At 37.8% G+C, this 18200-nt stretch overlaps 1 protein-coding gene across 4 annotated transcripts in view; it reads right to left on the bottom strand.

The window, feature by feature from the left end:
• LOC136835024 (uncharacterized) overlaps nucleotides 1–18200 on the bottom strand; it is a 39950-nt gene that overhangs the window by 9886 nt on the left and 11864 nt on the right. Inside the window, exons 3-8 of one of the 4 annotated variants that reach the window (XM_067098085.1) lie at nucleotides 16347–16586; nucleotides 13357–13635; nucleotides 8660–8888; nucleotides 6486–6569; nucleotides 4996–5135; nucleotides 2016–2152 (exon numbers count right to left, since the gene is read on the bottom strand). In XM_067098085.1, the coding sequence (XP_066954186.1) occupies nucleotides 2016–2152; nucleotides 4996–5135; nucleotides 6486–6569; nucleotides 8660–8888; nucleotides 13357–13635; nucleotides 16347–16586 (1109 nt within the window). Of the gene's footprint in view, nucleotides 1–2015; nucleotides 2153–4995; nucleotides 5136–6485; nucleotides 6570–8659; nucleotides 8892–13356; nucleotides 13636–16346; nucleotides 16587–18200 lie in introns of all 4 variants that reach the window. The other 3 variants (XM_067098084.1, XM_067098086.1, XM_067098087.1) reach the window with 3 other exon arrangements.

An 18200-nucleotide genomic window follows, 5' to 3' on the forward strand; every position in this document is an offset into this window, starting at 1 on the left:
AAGACGAACTTATTATCAACTGAAAAATTCCCCTTCAGGTAACATATATGAAAAAATATTATTTCCGAGGTAGAGCGAATCGGATATTAAAGGACAATAATTTTAGCTTAATGCTTATATATATATATATATATATATATATATATATATATATATATATATATATATATATATATATATATATATATATATATATATATATATATATATATATATATATATATATATATATATATATATATATATATATATATACACAGACACACACAAAAACCCTCTCAAGCTTCTTATAAGATCATAAACATTTCGCTTTGCATCCAAAACAAAACAATGCAAGCACACGAAAGCCGAACTTTTATCAGTCTACGCAGATCAAACAAAGATGAACGGTGGTCTTTCAATCATTTTGTCTCATTGTGGGTGAATAAAAGACATATGGTTGTACGAGTGCCCATAAAAGGTATTTTAATAATATCTTGCATGTAAATTACATAGTAGCGGTAATATTCAAAATAGCATGGAATATTGTCATCTATGAGGCATGAAGCTGTGTGGGATAGGAAAAAGGAACAGCCACTACAACACTGGATGGAGGTCGATGCATGGTAATAGTATTGGAGATTTCTCTTCCGAATACTTTGGATATTTACATAATTTTTTCTTGAGCATATAAATCATTATAATAGTTGAGTGACTGGGCAATTTCAGGAGTATTTTGCCAAATAACTTGACGAGCAAGTCTGAAATCTCAATGAGGTCCGTCATCCTTTGTGCGTTGATGACGTACACTGCATAAAAGGCTAGCCTAACTTTTTTTAATGTAAGGCATTAGAAAGACTCTTCCATAGAATGAATACTGGTTATAATAAGCAAATAATTTTGACTGCCTTGGAAATGAAAATGTGCCAACAAGAGGGCCAGTAAAATCAATTATCTGGCGTAGGCCTATCGTTTGCTTGTCAATACATCGAGTTCTCGGATTTAACGTCATTAAAGGTTATTTTTCCAGTTTACGAACGTACATATAACTCTGGTATCACAATAATGTTATTTTCTATGTTCACGCGAAGAAACTTTGCTTTTGATATGAGTAAACTGATACAAGCTCGTCTTTCTTGTAGATGCATAGGTTTATTATCGTTACAAATCGGCCTGTTTATGAGCAAGTGTGAAGGTTCTTGTATGTATATACTATAAACATTCAAATTACAGAAGACAGCAGAAACTGAATCCGGACAGGATGAAAGAAGGGAGATCACGAAGATAATCAGTAAGGGGGGTGGTGGGTGGGAATTAACTTGCCATGAAAAGTCAGGTGACGGATTGCACTGAGGTGACTGATGGTGGGAGGTATCAAGATATTATGACAGAACACACTGAACGCAATAGTTGTCAAGGCTTCTCATTGAAGTTAATGACCAGTCTCTGAGAAGTGGCACATTTATATTCTGAATTTAAACAGTTTTTATGCTTACTTATTTCTTCTTTATTTTATATACTGCATTTTTTTCTTCAATGTCTTCTTTCTCACGTTTCTTATGACAGTTGTAAGTAAGGAATGGATAGGAAGAGTAGATTTAGCTGTGTTATTTTTTACCCTTTTAATTTTCTGGTTTGACTTGTAACATTTGCTAGAAACAAATCTTGACTATCAAAGAACAAAAGATTTCAGTGTATGAACGATTTTTTAAATCTGATAATATAAGCACATTATTTCATCTAGAATCTAACAAAGACCACAAACTGGTAAATGAAATATCAAGTCAAAGCTAATTCTTATGTAATAACTTCTTAATATAGATTATTTTGATGCGATAACTAAAGTTGAATTTAACCGTGTTTGTGGTGTCATAATGAAATTAGTTTTTTATATAACGATACTAAGAGAAAAAGAGACGTTTCTTTATTTAGATTATTATGATGAAGATTACTAAAGTTAAAGTTAATCGTGTTTGCAATTCCATATTCAGATTATTTTTTCATAACGATACTAAGAAGAAAAGGTGCGTTCTTACTCGACATCGAGGAAAGGAAAAGTGACCGTCTTCCAGAAGTCGTATCCGTACTCGCAGGTCACCTTGAAGTGTTCGTCCCATTCCTCCTCTATGAGAGCGTTGTACTGCACCGTCAGCGTGTTCCACATCATGTTTTTCTGTTGCAGAAATAAAATTGTAATAGAATAGAATAGAACAAAACAGAATACAGAAATTAGGTAAAGTTCAGGAGCTAGGACCTTTGAGGTCTTTCAGTGCTGAAATGGAAATTGACAGTATAAAGGTGCGAAAGGTGTAACAGGAGGAAAAACTCGCAGTTGCGCTGTGAATCAATTGTTAGGAGAGGGTGGAAAGTAAAATAGAAGAAAGAGAATATAAGCGGAGGTACAGTAAAATAAACTGAAAGGAGTTGCAGCTAGGAGCCGAAGGGACGCTGCAGAGAACCTTAAGTAATGCTGACAGTGCACCGCATGAGGTGCACTGAAGGCATTATCCCCTTACGGAAACAAAATTGTAATGAACATGGAGTATAAGAAATTTTTCTAGCTATTTTCTATATACTTGTAGTAAACAGGAACACCAAATAACTTCGATTCACTTAGTCATTTGGAGTTGTTTCCACTGTACATACTTTTTGCTGCGGTTTCTGTAATCTTAGAATATTTTCTACGTAGGCTCTCGATATCTAAATTTACCACACAGTGATTTTTCTCAAGTTTAAAATTTTTCATGACATCTTGTCCTTTAGCCTAAGCAAATCTCCACTCAGCTCGAGTTGTCGTCAGAGTAAGTTTGGGTCTTTCTGGTCTCCGCAGGAACCCAGCTGACACTATCACGTACTATTCTCCCAAGGCAAGAGAGAAAGGCAAGGGCATTAATCCATCTCCCCTTCATCATTATCTCATCAACAGTGGAACTTCCATAATTTCTCTTGTGGTATCATTTTTCACTCAGTACTGCCAGCTGACTCCTAATTTTCTACTTTAATGTTTATTCCCAAATCGACGAAAACCTTTAGAGTGAGTGTCCACTTTATAACATGCCTCTTGTCCATACAGACCCTAATAGACTTATTCATGATCTTATTAAGAGACGCATTTCAGTCTTGTTTATTTCGAAATGCTATTCAGCCTACCCATTGTTTAATTTGCCTATTTCAATCCTTCGCTAAATACCAGCACAAGAAAACCTGCATTTGATATCATTGGTCTTAGTGTTATTGCATTGCTCTGTGAATTCTATATCGTTGTTTCAGCTCAAATCCTTCAAAAATATGGCGCATTCTGTTGAGTAAGCTTCGTAAATCTTGTCGTGTTTTTTTAGCGTTATAAAATTAGTGTGAAAGGCAAACACCAAACGTGACATTAAGTTCCCCACTTTCACCCGACAATTTAGCGGAAAATCACTTGTCAAGACTCAGTTATTATCAAGTTTGCATCTGCTTTCATGGATAATTTCAGTTAGTTTAACATATTTAATGGGGTACCAAGCAACGTAAAAGCTTCAATAGAGTTGGTCTGGATGCTGTCCAATGACTTCTCATAATCACCAAAAGGCACCAGAAGGGGATTTATATATCTCATACACTGCTGCACAATGTCTCAGCGCAATATTTGATTTGCAGAACTCGTTTTTCAGCGTTCTGTTAAAGAAAACTATTGTGGCGGTTTTGTCTGTCCGTCCGCACTTTTACTGTCCGCCCTCAGATCTTAAAAACTACTGAGGCTAGAGGGCTGCAAATTTACATGTTGACCATCCACCCTCCAATCATCAAACATACCATATTGCAGCCCTCTGGCCTCAGTAGTTTTCATTTTATTTAAGGTTAAAGTTAGCCATAATCGTGCTTCTGGCAACAATATAGGATAGGCCACCACCGGGCCGTGGTTAAAGTTTCATGGGCCGCGGCTCATGCAGCATTATACCGAGACCACCGAAAGATATATTTTCGGTGGCCTTGATCATAAGCTGTAGCGGCTGTGCAGAACACTCGATTGCGCCCAAGAAACTTCGGCGCATTTTCTACTTTTTGTTTTAAGCAACTTTTTCATCTCAGTATTTTATCAGTTTCCTTCTCCAGCCTGTTGAGGATGAGCATACCGAATGTTTTAATTACGACTAATGTAAATTAAATACCTCTATAGTTACCACATTCCATCAGGTCACCTTTCTTTGCTATTTTGTGTGACTTCCAATCATTCCATATTCTGCAAAACAGCCTAGTTAGTTTATGAGTTGTTATTTCATTTTCAGCTAAAGTTGTCTCTGAAATGATTCAGTTATGCCTTGTGCTTTCCATTTCCTAAGTTTCTTTATTAATGCTTTCACTTCAGAAACTATTAATTTATTCACTAGTACATTTACGGTAGGTCTTCTTCAGCTTCTGGTATATCAATCAAAATTAATTATCCCCCTCAGACCTCTTATTTTTAACCTCATAAGAATTCCCCGACCAGCGTTTTCTTTCTTCTTTTTCTTCAGACATTATTAATCCATCCGTCATGTTGGTAATTATTTTCCCCCCCTTTCTGGCCGACTTATTGCAAGGGCCCTTGCCGTCACAAGCTCATTTAACCTAGGCCAACCAGTCACAAAGAAAACTAGTAAAAAATGCGTCGAAGTTTCTTCGGCGCGATCGAGTTTTCTGTACAGCGTATAATGCTGTATGAAACTCAGCCACGGCCCATGAAACTCTCAGCCGCAGCCAACGAAATTTTCAGCCAAGGCCCGGTGGTGGCCTGTGTTGCTGGCACCTATATCGGTGCCAGACGCATGGTCATGGCTAACTTTAACCTTAAATAAAAATAAAAACTACTGAGGCTAGAGGGCTGCAATTTGGTATGTTTGATGATTGAGGGTGGATGATCATCGTACCAATTTGCAGCCCTCTAGCCTCAATAGTTTTTAAGATCTGAGGGCGGATGGAAAAAGTGCGGACGGACAGACGAAGCCATCGCAATAGTTTTCTCTTACAGAAAACTAAAAAGGAAGCGCTACTCACCGTGGGCGTTCTCCCTCTGATGTCTTCTCGTCCCTTCTCGTTCCCGCTGAGCGTGCCGCACCGATTGAGCTGGATGAAGAAATCGTAGATGGGTCTACCCGAACCGTTCACGTAGATACAGTCGCCATCGTAGGCATAACCTGGAAGAGTATGGAAATGACGACTATTAAACACTATTACGGTTAATAGTATAATGCGAAATGAACAGTCTAATGGAACGAGACTACAAAATATTTGCTTGTAAAACAAGCTTCAGTCTGCCTATGCAAAGAGAAAATGAAAAAATAAAGGTAATATGCAAGGAAGTAAATATACAAAAACATATAAGCAGCAATACAATCAAGACAGTTGCAAAAATGAAGCATGAAGCTGTAAACTGGAGCCACGTGTTACAATCAGCTCCCTTATACTGCTCGGAAAATTGCTCCACATGTTCACGGTGAAGGTAATAACAGGCTTTCAGTAGTGAGTGGTATGACAACGTGACATCTCAACAGAACGAGGGTGCTGGTGGTCTGCGAAAGCGAGTAGCACGAACAGTAAGTCCTTGAGGGGGAAATGGAGTTATCAGGTAAAAGTTGCTTGAAACGGAAAGAAAGAAACCACAGGATAAGAAGAGGACGTAATTAAATAATGACCAGAAGCAACAGAGAGCCAGTTACTTTGGACGCTGAAAAGAGGCGCCGGGAGGTTAGAAGTGTTTGACGTCTCGGTACAGAGACGGTAGGAAGAAGCGACTGGTTAGAGAGGATTAATTATTAACAAGACGTAACTCTTTCGTATCGAGAAGAACACAGCATGAAATGAAGGGTCACAAGAAATGACTACGAGAACACTTTCCACACTTGCCAGAACCCCCAAAGGTAATTTTTAAATAGCCCGTCGATTCAGTGAAAACAGTGTAATAAGCGATGTGAATAAACAATATTTTAAAGTGCTAATTTCCAAGCGACGGCGATAGTCCGCATTGGGCTCAAGAACCTAAACAGGAAAAAAAACTAGTGTTTACAAATAATTCCTGTTAAGTAAGATTTTTAACTGAAAATAATAATAACAATTATTTTGGTCTCCAGCTGATTCCTCCCAATGATCTTCACAGAAAACATCAGTTTTTCAATCATTTAATTCAGCGCAATGGGGTTATAGGTACGCTTGGCTCTGAGTGCAAACCATCACCCGTCGTGCAAAAATATTCCATGTCAATTTTTTTTATTTTATCCGATGATTGTATAGCTTTTTATCGTAATGAATATGTACAAAATTTATTTGCACCTTTTGACTGCTCTGTTTTCTCTGGCTTCATACACAAACATTCTGTACTTTGGAAGCTTGGTTTGCAAATCTAATGCCTCCTGGCTTCATTTCTTAGGTATATAGGGACAATAATAATAATAATAATAATAATAATAATAATAATAATAATAATAATAATAATAATAAAGAATGCAGAGAGGAAAAGTGCATTATTAAGTGAAGACAGAAAAACTTACCAGAAGAATAAATAAGTCCATTGAATGTTCCATTGAACTTAACGTGGATTCTCATGAAGTCATCTTGACATTCGGCTTCAATGTCTGTAAGAGAACCACAAAGATACATCACCCTGCTTGGCTTTGGTACATCTGAAGAGGTTAATGCTATAAAATCTGGTGACCTTAACTGTATGTGTGCATGTATTTATGTATGTATAATATTAATTGTGAGACATACTCAGTATTTTACCTGCTTTGACACTTGCCGCCCTCAAATACACATCAAATCTGGGCAAAGTCATATTTTGTGAGACTAAAACTCCTTTCTAAGAGTAAATTTGAAGGTCTGGCTTCTCCTTCTAGCATTTCAGTCTTTCCTATGTCAAAATTTATCTCCAAAAGCTTTTGCCAATCTGGGTTTCATGTTCTTTGACATGGTTACGCTGTCTTCGCCTCTCCATTCCCATCTAAATCATTCTTATATGATTCTGCTGCATCTGAAAATGTCACTCACTCTCACGAACGCTGCCCTCTCCAGTCATTTCGGTCTGCACCTCATCCAAAATGATGAGATCTATCCTACAGCCTGGAAGCACGCCTTTGCACACCCTGTTCCCAGATAGGGCCACTATTACAGCATTTCCAAACATCTTTCTCTTACCCTTACATCTACTTTGCTCATAGTCTTTGAAATCATTTTGCATTCACCTTCTAAAACATGAAATGTGTTGCCATTGTTCTGGACATCCCTCATACATACATACATGCATGCATTCATACAGCATAGTCCTTGGTATCTTCCTCATACATACATTCATATATATCACGCATCCCTATCACATACCCTGCATTATGGCGCAACGACTGGGAGGATATAGAGTAAAGAGAAATATGTAGACTTGGAAAGAAAGCTGCTTACGGGAAAAAAGAATGCTTTCGAGTGTGCTAGTATTTCGAGCGCAAAAGGGGAAGCAGAGCCACATCATATCCGAGATTCTGTGAGGCAAGGATGTTCATTCTCCCCTCTCCCCTCACAGACTGTGATTTTTGGAAAATTTCCATTTTCCTTTGAAAAATCTTGAATATCCAAAACACTAAATCTGCAGTTTCCAAATAAGATTTTAATATTTACAAGTATTCATGTTGTTAGGTGATATTCTTAAACCATTCTTAACAAACTTTACTGTTAAAAGACAACGCAGCTATGTTCTTGGACTGGAGAGCACAGTAAGCTGAATGAATGACCTATTTCTTGGATACTTTATAATAAAAAAAGACCTGATAACATTTTTAACGAATATCAATTCAACCATACATGCTTTATAAATACCACCAGACTTTATAGCAGTTTATACACAGCATCTAAGTGAACTCCTGAAGAGAGAGAGAGAGAGAGAGAGAGAGAGAGAGAGAGAGAGAGAGAGAGAGAGAGAGAGAGAGAGAGAGAGAGAGAGAGAGAGAGAGAGAGAGAGAGAAGATGCCCTCCTCATGCCCGCACTCAGAGAGGAAACACAATATGACATTCACACGAGTGGGTCATCCAGCCAACAGGCGACCCGCAATCAGGGGAACAAGCAATCATAGCAAAAATGTTTATGGTTCCAATCTCATGAAAGGTTCTTGTATTGTACCCCTGTGGACAATTCTGAGTCTGAAAATGGGCAGTTTCCATCTTCTTGGCATAGTATTGCTCACCCATAAGACATGATTTGGTAATATCCAGGACATGCCTTTAAAGAGCAAGATGTGGGAAATAGAGTTTTATAAAAAATATGTTGAAGGAAAAGAAACCAGAAAGAAGATAAGTTAACTGTCTAATGACTTAGAAGAGGAACTGTGGTAACAGAGTAACAGAGGTTGACTGCAAAACAGTGATCACGGTAATGACTTTTTACACATTTGTAAGTAAACGTGCATATGCACAACTAAATTAATATATAGCTCTGTGCAAAAAAAAAAAATTCATTAAACTGTTAATTTTTATGTTCACTAACTTTCCATTACCTACCTAAATATGAACACAAATGTGAAGATATGTAATATGAATTCCAATCCACAAGCTATGTCATGACATAAGGCAAAAGAAAAAAAAGAAAATTAGCACTCACAATGCAAGGTACCACCTCGAAACTTTGACATTGTAACATCCACAACAAAACTTAACATAAAACTTAAGAAAGATTACTACTGACGTGTAACTCTGGTCATGTTCTTTGAGTAGGGCCTCTTCAGCAGGCCGTTTCCTTGTGGTCTCCCAGAGTAGATGTTGTTGTGAAACATATTTTCCTTATCAATCACCGAAGACCCCGGTTTGTGTCGGTCATGGGAAGGCCTAGGTCTGGGAGGCAGGCGGGGTGGTAGAGGGTGATAGAAGTCACCTGGCCTATAAAGACCTCCTAGGGAACTGTGGCGAGATCCTATCTGCTGAGGAAAAACAAATGTCAAATTGAATTACTCCATTATTCAGAGAACAAATTCAAAAGAAAGATCTTGCTGTACACTTCTGCAAAATAAAATCTATGTATCAAAATAGTACTTTTATTTGAGGAGCAAGGATAGGTGCTCTTGTCGTTATGATGTCTACCCAAACCTCATCTCTGCTGGTTGGTCAAAGTTCGAATGTCCACACCAGTCCTCCTAATCCCTTCTACATCTCCGTTCTAAGTGTTATGACTGCTAATTCACATCTGAGTCATTATCTCTTTGTCTGTTCTTTTATCTGGATTTTTATATCTATTTAAAAAAATTTTTATTCAGCCTCACTTTCGTCAGCTGTTATGTTGTTCAGGTTACTTCAGTCTGATCTTAGAAATGATCACCTAGTCCAGAGTACTGATTCTACCTGTAAAAAATGAGATGATCTGCTTACAGTGTAGGTCGAAATTTCTTTACTTTATACTCCTTTTTAATGCTGGACGTGTTCTTTTTATCTGGAGCATCGCCCTCATATTCGGCTATTTCGTCTTCTGCTTCCCTTCTCGATAGCTAAGCATCAGAAGAAGACCGTTTGATCAATAACAGCCTCATTATGCCCACACAAAAGAGGCAGAGTAGCTCTGCCGGCTGTTTTCTATTGGGAATATTTTGCTTGTTATTTCGTGAATCTCCTCCTGTCAAGTAGTATCGTAACACCCGCTGGGCCACCGGATCCCATGTTTGATTCCGAACCCAATCGACATATTTTCATGCGAAACGCCAGCATACCCAGCTGCATGAAAAGTCCACTTGGGCCTTTTTTTATCCCTTCTTTTTCCGGTTTCTTCGGGCTTGTGTTATATATGAGCATTAGGCTCCCTCTCTTACATTTTGTTATTCAAGTGTTCCCAAGTGTCGAACAGAATCTAAGATATAGGAAAAATCCTCTTTTTTATTTATGGCTACGATTATGATACGGGAAAAAGGCAGTATTATAATAAGGCTAAGTTAACATTTAGTTCAAAGCGCCCATTACCTGAATGATGTATTTACTGTACAAGCACAGGCCTCTTGTAAAGTGTTCGTCAGTAAGACAATCGGAGATATATCTAAAATAAACTATCATATATCCATAGCACTCCCTCAACTTGAAAATAGGCCGCACACGAACTCGAAAACTACAGCGAGTCTCCACAAAAAAAATGAGATTTTTAAGCAAATCAGTCTAAACCCCTGGAAATTATACTTTCTATGCAGCAATGAAACTGTCAATCATGATTAATGAGAATCTGAAGCGAGACAGCGCGTGGCCCTCCCCTCCCCCACAGATTCCACCCACCCCACCAACCTCGGCGGTAGGTCCCACCAACTCACGCTACATTGCACCAATTTGGGACGGTCTACTTCCCCTGCCTGCTTCAGATAAATGTGGGTAAAATATTGGGGTCTACATCCACGTAGGAAACACACCTAAGCATTTGCCATTAACAAGACAATCATACTTTGTGCATGCTTTGGCCTACTTGTCTCGGGAACGTGTGCCGGATTGCATGAATTAGGTAACCTAATCCCGTTAAACTACTTAGATTTTGTATACTGTCGGACATACCGTCTGTCTTCGTTGATAAGATTAAAATGACGTTAGGAGAATTCATGCAGAGTGTTGTTGTGGATTAACATGTCACATCAACTTAACTCGAGACTAATTCGAATCGGGTAAATGAGAGTTGAGTTTTGGTTGTTTAATGCCAGTGAGAAGAAAATGTTTGGAGCTGGTGACATTATTTTTGTAATGGACTGAGAAGTGTTGGAAGGGTTCGAGATGCAGGTAAGGTGTTGTGGTAAGAAGGATAGAGCAGGTTAACAAACAAACAAAAAAAAAAAAGTTATTTTAGGTGGTTCAACCATGTGAAGAGAATGGAGGACTATAGATTAAGAAAAAGTGTGGATAAACGTAGAAGTTTTAGGAAAATGAAGGAAAGGGAGACTGAGAAGAACAGATATGGAGAAGAGGTATTGAAAAGTGCAGGAATACATGTCAGAAAAAAAGGAAAGACACCGTGAGAACAGAGGGATCGATGCACTGCTGATGAGTCTTTTGTGTAGGTATACTTTCCGACAACTGAAGATGAGATAGTTTATACACTGGGGGTTCCTCCTTAAGTCGTAAATTAAAGGATGACCGAGGCAGTGACTGAAATTTGAGTTTGACTATGGAGGCTAGTCTCCCAATTCCATTCACAATTCAGGGCTAACTGCTAAATAATATATATATATATATATATATATATATATATATATATATATATATATATATATATATATATATATATAATGATTATGCATCACTGATGCTCATATAATATGAGCATCATAATCGGTGCATCAGACAAATAAGACTGGTTACCAGTTTCAGTAATATTTGCCGTTTTATTAAACAAGGGTGCTAGGTAAGATGGAATTCTACAATTACATATATATGTATATAAAAATATGATGTTTTATATATAATGTAAACAGATATTATTTATATGTATATAAATGCATATGCTGTATATACATATATGCATATATTTAAATACATGCATGCAGTACATGCATAAATTAATATTAAGCAACAAATATTATTTAATGTTTGTGATGTAATATTTGTGAATATAAAAAAGTAACGCGTGTATTAGTAACAAAAATTCACATATGTATATGTATATGCATACGTTGATATTTTAACCAGGTACTTTGAACGCGTTTGATGTTTTCTCAGAGATAATAATAATAATAATAATAATAATAATAATAATAATAATAATAATAATAATAATAATAATAATAATAATAGAACGTTTGCTATCACCACACATTTTAATGAATTTATGTCATCAGGCAAACAAGGTTGACACGCTATCAATTGAAATCATGACGATTAAACTTGGCAAGAATAAGTACTCCACGACTGTCTACCCTAAACAATAAAACGAAAATGCAAATGCAATACTTTGTAATAATACAGATATTCGTATCACAACTCTTCATAAACAGTGAATTGAACTGAACTGAATATAGAATTTAGGTCAGAGGCCAAACACTGGGACCTATGAGGTCATTCAGCGCTGAAACGGAAATTGACAGTAAAAGGTCTGAAAGGTGTCACAGGAGGAAAACCTCGCAGTTGCACTATGAATCAATTGTTAAGAGAGGATGGAAAGTAAGATGGAAGAAAGAGAACATGAAAGGAGGTACAGTAAAAGAAACGAAGGGGGTTGCAGCTAGGGGACGAAGGCACGCTGCGAAGAACCTTAAGTAATGCCTACAGTGCACCACACGAGGTGCACTAATGGCACTACCTCCCTACGGGGTAATAGTGAAGCTATATAGGAATCGAACCTAATGTGCATTGCTCGTCTGAACAGTATAGACTCTGTGACCTCATTACACGGGAGAATTGCTCTATTACCTTGCTTATGAAAGTGCACCTAACAATTTGAAGTTATAATCAGCAGCGTTGGAATTCAACCATAAGCAAAGCTTTGAAGGTCTACTGAGCACCTACTATGAAGCTCATCCGTTGAACAGACTTATCTTCGATTTATCCCACTGGGTCAAACAAACATATCAGGAGAAGAGAAATGAGAAATAACAAGTTCAGCAGCTGACGTGCGCTGTCAGGATGACACCTTGTCTGCTTATTTGCTGCCCTGTGCCTGGTCACAACAGAGAACAACATACAGACAGTGCAGCCACTCGAACACGGAGCATGGTGATACTTAAAAAAGTTGACATTGTCTAGCTTCGACTCAGAAAAATTCTTTTTTTACGCAATTAAAAACGTCAATGCGTCTTACACGAAGCAACGTAAGTGAAAACCATTGCAGCTCGAGTATGAAAATCATAGATACTGTCAGTTTGAGTGTGCCACTCTGCACTGGGCAGACAACCAGTTATATCTAGCCATCACCTGGGATAACTGATCGCCCAGAGAATTAGCTTTTACAAGAACTTTAACGACTCATCTATATCACTTTACAGAGAATTAAGCAATTCCCGCAGGAAAGTGCACCCGTAATACAATAATACAACTGTGAGATATGAAAACAAATACCTAGCAGACTCGGTAAGACTGAATGCCAATTCAGCTATACCATTGCACTAAAAACGTACCTCTTCCATACTCTGGGCTATCAAGATACACGACTTTATTTTTCATATTTCGTTTTGTTTGAAACAGACCCACAGAAGAACTTGAGAAAGAGAGAAATTTACCTAAAATTTTGGGATTTTATTTGATGAGGTGGATGATATTAAAACTCCATCTTTCACAGGAAAATGCTCAGGAAATCGACATAGACATCAGAAGAGAGAGAGAGAGAGAGAGAGAGAGAGAGAGAGAGAGAGAGAGAGAGAGAGAGAGAGAGGAGTTTCCTCATGAATAATGAAACAGAACCAATATTCAGGGAAGATGACCCATTTATCTTACCTCTTGCTCTGACCTGGCCCTCGTTGTCAGCTGGTCAGTGTGCGACTCTGTGACGCCAGAAGAAACCTGGTAATTTTCGGTGCGTCCAACATTCTCTGCGCCCTCGGAGGTCGTCCGCAGGCTCTGCACAGTCGTGCTGACGACTGCTGGGCCCTTGCGGGTGTTTGGGAACAGAGGCTGGTCGTGCTCCAGCGCTTTTGATTTGTCCGGTTGTGGTGTCATGAGCTCTTGAATGCGAGAAGCCGCCTCGCGGTCGTCCGCTAAGAAAGTGACCTGTAACTTGCAATAAAAAGAAAATTCATTATTATTATAGTAAATTATTGTTAGTACTGTATTATTATTTGTAATGTGCTCATGATTATATGGGTAAAGCACCGTAAAGGTCTCCATAGAAAGAAATGAACACGCTGCCAAAAAATTAAATCTAGAAAATAAAAGCAGAGACAAAATATGTCCTTTAATTTGGCTTCTTTTATTCAATTGCCCTATCTTACCAACTTTAACATATTACCAGACATTCAAAAAAACTTTGGTACGTTCTGATAACTCACTGAAGCTCTGTCCTAAAATATATCATAAGAAATAGACATTTCTTATTTCCTCTATTTTTCTACCTTGATATCATGAGAGTCACCCACTCTCCGATAACTTGAATGAACCATTGGCAGCGAAAATAAAAAAAAAACTCCACTAAGACAAAAAGCTCCCTTAAGACTTGCAAACATTTACATAAGGTTTTCAAAAGTCAAAATTAAGTACGTCTAGGGGCTCTTTGTGGCTGGTGCTGACCTGACCACTGTTTGTTACCGCCTAAGAGACAGGCATTGTAAAAATAAAGGGAAATAAGGTTCAAGAAAAAACAAATAAAAAATGCTCCGAGGTTTCTTCGGAGCAATCGAGTTTTCTGTACAGCTTATAATGCTGTATGAGCCGCGGCCCATGAAACTTTCAGCCACGGCTAACTTTAACCTTAAATAAAATAAAAACTACTGAGGCTAGAAGGCTGCAATTTAGTATGTTTGATGATTTGCAGGGTGGATGATCAACATACCAATTTGCAGCCCTCTAGCTTCAGTAGTTTTTAAGATCAGAGGAAAACAGAAAAAGTGTGGACGGACAGACAAAGCCATCTTAATAGTTTTCTTTTACAGAAAACTAAAACGAGCGAAATACAAAACCCAGTCTACTGAACATGCTGCAAATGAAAAAATTCAGTCAGAGATAAACATTACATACACAGCTAAATTTTATTCTCTGATTACATGCTGGTTTGAGTAGACACAAAGTGATGTCGCCTTTAGACAATAATTTTGGAAGGTTACTGTAGCCCTAAGAAAGATCGAATTTTGATCTTGAATGTCAGATACTGGCAGGAAATCAGACTCATAATCGTAGTCTATAAAGAGTCTTTCTTTCTGTTCTTAATTAAACTGCGTCTGTGACCCTGGTATTTGTTCCACCAGAAAACTTACACAATCAATCAGTCAGTTAGACTTAATTCGCTATGTTTACCTTCGATAACTGAATGCTCATAAATTATTTTCATAATAAATAGTTCTCCTTCGTTCCATAGGCAAATGCATAAAAACAGATAAATAAATAAATGATTATTGTTTTTTATTACAAGGAAAGCTGCAAACTTAGCTGCAAGCCCAAAGGTCCCAACAGGGAAAGCACCAAGGGCAGAAAAGGAAACTGAAGTGTAATAAACGAATAAGATAAGTAACAGCATAATATACGCAAGACAAATAATAAACTATGAAGTGAGACTCTTGGTAGCCTGCTCAACAATAAGCATTTGGCACCGAGTTGAACTATGTTATAAAGATACAACTGCAGAATTAGGTAGACCATTCTAAAACTTGGCCACAACTGAAATAAGGTTTATATAAAAAAAAAAACTGTAACGGTTATGAACCTCACACAGGAAAAAGCAAGATTAACTGAACGATTATGCCAGATATTAATACCAAGATCTGGGATAAGAAATTTAATAGAACTCAAGTTTTCGGCCAAAAATTTAAGATGCGAGTTAGCTGCTGAATAGTGAACAGGGGAACAATATTCAAAACATGGAAGAACAAAAGCCTTGATTTTTCCTCAGGTTAGACAGCTCAAAAACCTAGAAAGACTTTCGCACGATACCAATATTCTATGCGATTGAGAAAGAGATAGACCTGATGTTTCTCAAAATTGAATTTGCAGTTAAGAATGGCGACTAGAATTTTGAATGAATTTTGAAAGAAATATTGTCCTAGAAAAGACCAGGGTGGAGGGGACCGAGTGTCCTGGACCTGACAACAATTATACTTTGAATTTTATTAGGGTTGAACTTCATCTCCCATAATCATTTTAGCAAAATCTCTGTCTAAAAGATTCAGCAGTAACAGGCCTATACTTAAGTGATAAGTTCGACGCAGCAAACAGATATATAATAAACAAATATAAAAATGTTGGAAGGACACTATATGGCTTGTGGCAATGATATTCTCGTAAGCTTAAGCATAGAAAACTCTCACACAAAGAGATAAGATACTTTCTCAGAAGCATTAGTAGAAATAGACCTTCACGCTAAAAGAGACTCTGAGAATCTATTTTTTCCGGATTATTCTAATTATATTGTGAGGTGTCATAAACGAAGACAAAAACCATAATCGGAACATTTATCATTTATTCTGAAAAGAGTTTATATGGTGTATATTTGAAATATAAAAATTTTTTATATAAATTCCTACATTTTATAACAATCACCGAGGAACATTTTATTGTTCACTTCTGTGGCAGCATATTGCCACTAGCAAAAACGAACATAAGAAACTATTGTGAATGAAAATTATGCAAGAAGTTCGTAAAAACAATCGTTTTTTTATCAGAGATACATTGCAGAGCTGATCTCTAACTCTGACAACAAACTTGCAAGTATCAAGAAGCAGAAGAAACTGATGAAGGATAATGACGCAAGCCATTTGCTGAAAACAACGCTCTCTCACCTGGCGCTCCTGATTGGGCACACCTAACAAAGCCGACCTCGGTGACTCGTTATGTACCGGAGGAGGATGAGTGCTGTCCTCATCGACGTCATCCTGGAGATAAGGATTTGACCATATAGGTGACGTTGTAGTTATAGACTGTTCTTCCTCGCGGCCAGGAAGGGTTACGAACACTGTGTGGTGGCCCTCAAATGGGTTGCCGCACACAGGCCTTAGGCCTATGCTGAACATCTTCAGGACCTGGAACAAAATGTGCAAAGAATATTCGTTACCAAACAGCTACGGCAACTGCTCAGATACAGTCGTGGAATCTCTCTCTCTCTCTCTCTCTCTCTCTCTCTCTCTCTCTCTCTCTCTCTCTCTCTCTCTCTCTCTCATCCAAAAAAATGGCATGACTACATACAGATCACCCTATAAAGACTCCTAATTACAGAGCTCTACAAGATATTAACATATAAAATAAACCTAGAGTATTCGTACGAATTTACACACGTTATATAATACGAGAAACCATGATATATTATTCTTCAGAGGAAGAATAATAGCAAGAACTGTGCAAAGAAAGATCCTGTTGTTGGAGATCAACTTAAAGAAAGATATTCTCATTTCAAATCTAATTACCGAAGAAAGGGATGGAGAATCTGAAGGGGTGACCGAAACCAAAATTGCAGCCATTGGAGACTTCAACATAAATGTAAGTAGGAAGCTGACTCAAACCCAAAGTTATGATCTTAGAAATAGGTCCTGTTTGTAATCATTCCTAAAAGGTTACTGAAAACTGGATAGCGTTTATCTGTGATTTATACTGATTGTTTGATTTATAGATTTTAGGCATACATGCCAGGCACTGGGGCAACTAAGGCCATTCAGCGCTGAAACGGAAATTGACAGTAAAAGTTTGAAAGGTGTAACAGGAGGGAAACCTCAAAGCAGTTGCACTATGAATCAATTGTTAGGAGAGGATGAAGGTAAGATGGAAGAAAGAGAATATGAACGGAGGTACAGTAAAATGAATGAAAGCAGTTGCAGCTAGGGGCCGAAGGGACGCTACGAAGACCCTTAAGCAATGCCTAGATTGCACCGCATGAGGTGCACTGACGACACTAACCCCTACGGAGATCTTTTAACTGTGGATTGTATTACCAGCTTTTCCACGGTTACCTTCACGAGGATCAGAAACTGCCCTTTACACCAGACCGATAACGTTCGTCATTAGCTCCTCCATACAGTTTGGTATTTTAGAAAGAAGGATCGGTACCTCCGTTCATCTTTTACCCTTTAACTCTAGCTCGCCACTTTGGACTTTCGGTCCTCAATTTTATCTACCGCCACCGTCACCAGACTCCTAAGGTATGTTTAAGTTTCAGTGATAGTCTTGGGTGCCAGTATGCTACTGGGGTCTAGTATTCTATTTACTGACCAGATTCACTGCGCTTTAAATATCACAATTCGAGATTTGCTTTCGTCTCGAAGTTATTTAATTTCAGTTAAAATCCTGTAAAATATACGTTTCGATTGCTGATGGACTGTAATTACAGTATGCTTCAAATGATAAAAAGAAAGAGAATACAACGCAATCTAACACTGAATCTATACTGGTGGAAAAACCTTAGGCAAAGCTTACAATAATCACAGATTTTACGGTATTTGTGAATATCAACATGAAAGACGACGTCATAACTACTAATGTAGAAACCTGACAAAACAACCGTTGAACTTGAGTATCATCAAATCCAGAAAATTAGAACAGGTAAGGTCCATAGAATGTATGGAGGGGGATATTACACCACCAATGGTGATGGATGGAAGAGGACCAGTTGGTAGACCAGGAGACAATGGAATAAAAACTCAGAG

The sequence above is a fragment of the Macrobrachium rosenbergii genome, chromosome 54 (genome assembly GCF_040412425.1).
Source record: "Macrobrachium rosenbergii isolate ZJJX-2024 chromosome 54, ASM4041242v1, whole genome shotgun sequence".
NCBI classification, from domain to species: domain Eukaryota; kingdom Metazoa; phylum Arthropoda; class Malacostraca; order Decapoda; family Palaemonidae; genus Macrobrachium; species Macrobrachium rosenbergii.